Source organism: Petromyzon marinus, chromosome 57, assembly GCF_048934315.1.
Source record: "Petromyzon marinus isolate PM22_M1 ecotype Great Lakes invasive population chromosome 57, UKy_Petmar_22M1.pri1.0, whole genome shotgun sequence".
Classification (NCBI taxonomy): Eukaryota; Metazoa; Chordata; class Hyperoartia; order Petromyzontiformes; family Petromyzontidae; genus Petromyzon; species Petromyzon marinus.
In genome coordinates this window covers 6541828-6547895 of record NC_133723.1, presented here as the reverse complement: position 1 = coordinate 6547895, position 6068 = coordinate 6541828, and the positions used below count along the sequence as shown (strand labels likewise).

General features: G+C 55.8%; 1 protein-coding gene across 1 annotated transcript in view; it reads left to right on the top strand.

Moving 5' to 3' along the window:
• The window catches only part of LOC116954904 (uncharacterized), a 24132-nt gene extending 18542 nt beyond the window's left edge, over positions 1–5590 (top strand). The window contains exon 9 of the mRNA XM_076052597.1: positions 4915–5590. Coding sequence (XP_075908712.1) covers positions 4915–4977 — 63 coding nt within the window. The 3' untranslated portion in view covers positions 4978–5590. The remainder of the gene's footprint in view (positions 1–4914) is intronic.
• The last annotated feature ends 478 nt before the right edge of the window (positions 5591–6068 follow it).

The following is a 6068-nucleotide window of genomic DNA, read 5'->3' as shown; positions in this document are numbered from 1 at the left end:
AGGGGTTAGAGCTTGTGGGCTTACTCATTGTGGCTACTAGGGGTTAGAGCTTGTGGGCTTACCAACACTGTGACTGAGACAAGTGCGCAGTGCGGGAAAGAGGCGCGGACGGAAGTGATAAATAATAAAATAATTGGCGGGCGGGCCACGTGCGGACTCACCGCTCTCGCCTCTTGCTGCTGTGCGGCCCGGTTCCTAACGGGCCACGGGACCGGGGGTTGGGGACCCCTGCGTTAGAGAGCCCTTTGGTAAGGCGTCCACGCGTCTTTCTCAGACGCCGAGCGGGGTTGACCCTGGATGGTGTTCGGGAAACCCACGGGTCACCGTGGGTAACATGTGCTATAGGCTGCCGCGGGGCCGACAATTCACCCTTGCTGACGCTGACGAATGCACGAAAGAACTCCATAGCAATTTTTACCTTGGATAGTTGATCGAGTCTTTTTTTTTTCAGGGGTTATGTCTGTTACTCCGCTAGCTTGCTGCGAGTGACATGTCTTTTTTAAACTTAACTGGCCATCGGAAAACATTGTACGAATACATGAAAAACGTCAGGCGTCACGGTGTCAAAATTGCATGATAGTATCTTGATTTAAAGCTTTCGTGACTGCAGGAATTCATCATATTTGGGTCTTATATTTCTCCTGCCTCAGCAGTCCGCCTGCTGTATTTTTTCACCTGAAGACGATTGCTCGTGTTGCGAACGAAACGTCGTAATTTTTGTTATTATTTTTCTATCTACGTGACTTTATCGAAAGACCCAAAGAGTATGCATGCTAGTAAGTATTATTGACGACCGTGTTCAGTGCTTTTGTTATCTATGGACCGAAAACCATGGTAGCAGCAGCAGCCGATGTAGATACTTGGTGGTGGTGACGACGACGACGATGATGATGATGATGACGATGATGATGACGATTATGATGATAACGATGATGATGACATTGATGATGACGACGATGATGACGACGATGATGAGGACAATGATGATGATGACGATGATGGCGACGATGATGATGATGACGATGATGATGACGACGACGACGATGATGACGACGACGATGATGATGACGATATTGACGATGATGATAACGATGATGATGACGATGATGATGACGATGATGACGATGATGATGATGATGACGATATTGACGATGATGATAACGATGATGATGACGATGATGATGACGATGATGACGATAATGACGACGATGATGACGACGATGACGACGATGACGACGAAGATGATGACGATGATGATGACGACGATGATGATGACGATGATGATGATGATGACGACGAAGATGATGACGATGATGATGATGACAATGATGATAACGATGATGATGATGACGACGACGACGACGACGATGTTGCTTGGCGCGGTCCCGCCTCTCGTGATGGCTCTGCCGCTCCCCGCTGAGCGCTCCGTCTCTCTCCTCCTCATATCGCCCCTCCTCGTCTTTCTCCTTCTCCTCATCTCCCCCCTCCTCATCTCCCCCCTCCTCGTCTCCCTCCTCCTCCTCGTCGCCACCGCCGTGCCCGCTGCACCTCCCACGCGGCTGCTGCGGCGACTCTGTTGGCGTTTTTAGCCTCCCTCCCTCCCCTCCCTCCCTCCCTCCCTCCCTCCCTCCCTCCCTCCCTCCCTCCCTCCCTCCCTCCCCTCCCTCCCTCCCTCCCCTCCCTCCCTCCCCTCCCTCCTCCCTCCCTCCCTCCCTCCCCTCCCTCCCTCCCTCCCTCCCTCCCTCCCCTCCCTCCCTCCCTCCCTCCCTCCCCTCCCTCCCTCCCTCCCTCCCTCCCTCCCCTCCCTCCCTCCCCTCCCTCCTCTCCCTCCCTCCCTCCCTCTCTCCCTCCCCGCCCTCCCCTCCCTCCCTCCCTCCCTCCCTCCCCTCCCTCCCTTTCCAGCGCGCGTTGTTTTCTGAAAGTTCTTCCCCTTCGTCCTCCCCCTTTTCCCTTCACGGCGTCGGCGGTCCCGTCCGGGGAGGGCCTCCCCTGCTGCTCAACAAGCGTGGCAGGCGCGAATTGGTGGTGGTGGTGGTGCTGGTGGTGGTGCTGGTCGTTAAACGCCGTTTACGACGGCCCTTCTCAGACCCCGTTAACGGAATCGCTCCCACGGCAATGGATCGCGACCGTTCTTGCGACAGAGAAGAGAGGGGGGGAATGTTTGAAGAAATAAAACAAACTCCACCCGACGAACTTCGGAGGGGCTCGGAGACTCCTGAACTATTTTCACGTTATGCCCCCCCCCCACCACCCCCCCCACCCACCCCCCCCACCCCCACCCACCACCATGGGCTCTGCTTGAAAGTTCAAGTCGGGATGAGTGGGATGCAAACGAGTCGATGGGGTGGTTCGAGCCAGGAAACAAATAAAACTCATAGCAATAATAACGATGGGTGGTGGGGCGGTGGAGTGGTGCCTCAAGCCCCGCGCCGTGCACCTGGCCACCCGAGTTCGATTCCCGGCCACGGCCAACATCTTGTTGGCGAGCGGCGCCTCTTCCGAACAAGAAGTTCCTGGCAACCCTCCGTCCAAACCCAGCAGCGGATGTTGACAAAGCGGCTGCACGTGAACACATCTGTGGGCGGACAGTCAATGTCAACCCACCGCTAATGTGTGTGCGCAGATATCTATGTGGGGAACTTTGTATAGCTGCTCGATCCGAGCTGTAGGTGTTGTGATACCTGAATTGTGTTTGTTACAGATCGCCTTTCGGCACTGGTGGTGAGACTACTCCAAAGAAGGGTCGTCTCTGGTGTAGAACAATCAGTTTCAAAGACGTGGCCCATATCACAAGTAGTGTGTGTGGTCAATGCAGTAACTTATTCATTGCAAAAAAAAGCTGCCTGTTTGGTGTTTGAGCATCTTAACAGCTCCCGCTTAATTGGGGAAAAAAGGGGGTGAAAACACCTATTCTGATGTTTCATCGTTTTGCGTGTACGCGCGTTGGACCTCTTTCGCACCGTACGTAGCCAACCAACCGCGCTAATGGGCCTCGACTGAATGAAAATCCTCGCCGCCATCTCCGTTGAGCCGCGCGTTACGGCACGGGTACAGAGGCCCCACGGAGCACGCGCGCGGTGGTTAACAACAAGGGAGTTGGGGCCACGCCCGCAGACGTCTGGCCGACGTGGAAGAGTAGGCCAAGAACAATGCGCGCGCGCTCTCTCTTTCTACTGTCTCAACTCTCTACTCTGTCTCTACTCTCTACTCTCTCCACTCTCTACTCTCTCCACTCTCTACTCTCTCTACTCTCTACTCTCTCTACTCTCTACTCTCTCTACTCTCTCTACTCTCTCCTCTCTACTCTGTCTCTACTCTCTACTTTCTCTACTCTCTCTACTCTCTACTCTCTCTACTCTCTACTCTCTCTACTCTCTCTACTCTTTACTCTGTCTCTACTCTCTACTCTCTCTACTCTCTACTCTCTCTACTCTCTACTCTGTCTCTACTCTCTCTACTCTCTCTACTCTCTCTACTCTCTACTCTCTCTACTCTCTCTACTCTCTACTCTCTCTACTCTCTACTCTCTCTACTCTCTACTCTGTCTCTGGCTTCCTTCGAGCGGAGGCCGCTTTCCGTCTGCGAGAAACTGCGGGGGGGTGGGGGGGGCCGCGTCTGTGACCTTGCGCCCCTAGCCGATGACCTTTTACGCACGAGCCAATCGGTGGCGAGGGTTGATGTGGGGGGGGGGGTGCAGCAGCGGCTGCCCCCCTGCAGTGCGGGCCGCGTGTGCCCACCGGGCCCCCCCCCGCAGCCTCCCTCCCTACCCCTGTACGCCTGGGGGGAGGGGGCCCAGATTGATTGCTCGTTAAGGGGCGCCCGCGCGGAACGGCTGTCAATGAGCCGTCGGGTTTGTGTTCGGTTGCCGTGGCGACGGCCGGTGGCATCCAGGGCCCCCCCCCCCCCCCCCACCGCTTTTATGGAGCGCGACGGGTCCGGTTGCCGTGGCGATGACTCGACGCTGGTAGGGTGGGGGGAGGGGGGGAGGTGGGGGGAGGGGGGGAGGTGGGGGGAGGGGGGGAGGTGGGGGGGGGGAGGTGGGGGGGGGAGAACCCCCCACCCCCACCCACCCCCCCCACACTGTTTCCACCTCCACCCCATCCCAAACAAGACATTCAAAACAAACAAAATCACTTTTGTGTGACTAGATGTGTCATGGCCTGCGGTGCGGGCCGTATCGTCAAAGACAAAGCTCCCCCGTGTAGCCTTAACAGACTGTAGGGGCAAGTGCTGTTAGCGAGCAGCACCTACGAAGGCCGACACGGCACGCACGAGGGGGTGGGTGGCCAGCCACCACGCCCGGCCGCCTTTGTCTCCCCAGTGGCGATGTTCACGCATCGCAACCAGGTACTCATTTGAGGCTGAGCCGACCTAGGGGAGACGCAGGACCGGTTTCAGATAATCATCGCCACCGGTGTTGTACCGTGATGGGGACTCGAACCCGGGCTCGCGGGAGCGGTGGCGCGCTAATCGCTGCGCCACCGCTCCCCCCACATCAATCGCCACCGACAGCTTGCAGAGAGTTGTTGGAGTTGTTATTGTTGTATCCTCAAATATTGTAACTCAATTGTAACCCACTTCCCAATGTGGTATCGACTGCAAACACGCTATACTTATGTCATACTGATGACAATAGTATATTCTATCATAAAAAATAATATATATTTTTAAACATTATTTTTTTTATATGTTAGATGTTTCGGCTTGGGTCAAAATTGTCCACGGTCAACTGACGTTGGCTGTAATTGACCCACGGGTCCCCCTTACGTTGTGGCAAGCTTCGGGGCCACTTCCTGGAGTCGTGGAGTTCTTACATTACTAGTACGGTACATTTCATTAAAGCGTGTTTTAAAAAAAAAGTTGTTTTAAATATTAACTATTTTTGGTTCGTTCCTCCTCCATCCTCCTCTGCAGATGTTTGAGAACGGAACGGCGCCGCTCTCCTACGTCAACGTCTCGGTCGAGTCCCACATGTGACAGCTGCCCTGCGGACGCACTGACACAGACACACGCACTGACACACACACGCACTGGCACACACACACACGCACTGATACACACACGCACGCACTGATACACACGCACTGACACAGACACACACTGACACACACACACTGACACACACACGCACTGACAGACACACGCACGCACTGGCACAGACACGCACTGACACACGCACTGACACACACGCACTGACACACACACGCACTGACACACACACACACGCACTGACACACACACGCACTGACACACACACGCACGCACTGACACAGACACACGCACGCACTGACACACAACAACAACCGCCATTCGCCACTAAGTGGCGGTGACGTCACCACGACGCTTGTGCCAGGCTATGTGCACCCTGAGGCCACGTGAAGTGTCGAACGCCCGCTGGCAGGAGGTCACGGGGCAGACCCAGGTGCCACGGGTCGACTGACTGAGATGACTGGCTGATGCACCACCTGTGCCCCCTACTGTGCCAACCTGCTGTGCTTTAGCCACCCGGCGCTCCGCTCGCTGTTGTGAGCGTCGCTCCTCCGCCCTCCGTTGTTGTTGGAGGGCGACTGCCTCCAACTGCCCAGTAGCATCCTTCACGAGCCTCCTCCACAGAGGCCGATCTTGACACCGCTGGTACCAGTCATCGGCAAGTCCACTCAGCTCCACGTCCTCCTGTACCACATCACTCCATCTCTTCTCTAGCCCGTGCCGCGCCCGCTTAGCCCCCTCAATCCGGCCAAACAAAAGCTGTTTCGGCATGCGGTGGCTGGGCATGCGGGCTACATGACCCAGCCATCGCAGCCTTGCCTGCCGGAGGAGCTCACCGATGGGACCCTGCCCAGATCTTTCAAGGATTTGTGAGCTCCTCACACAATCCAGTCTGGTTAAACCCAGGATGGATCGTAGGCAGGCCAGCCTAAATGTTTCTAACCGGCGAAGATGTTCCATTAGGGGGGTCCACGTTTCGCAAGCATAGAGAAGGGAGGGAATGACCGTGGCCGAGAAGACCTGAAGCTTAGTGCGGAGCGACAGACCAGGTAGCTTCCACACAGCGTTACGCAACCGAT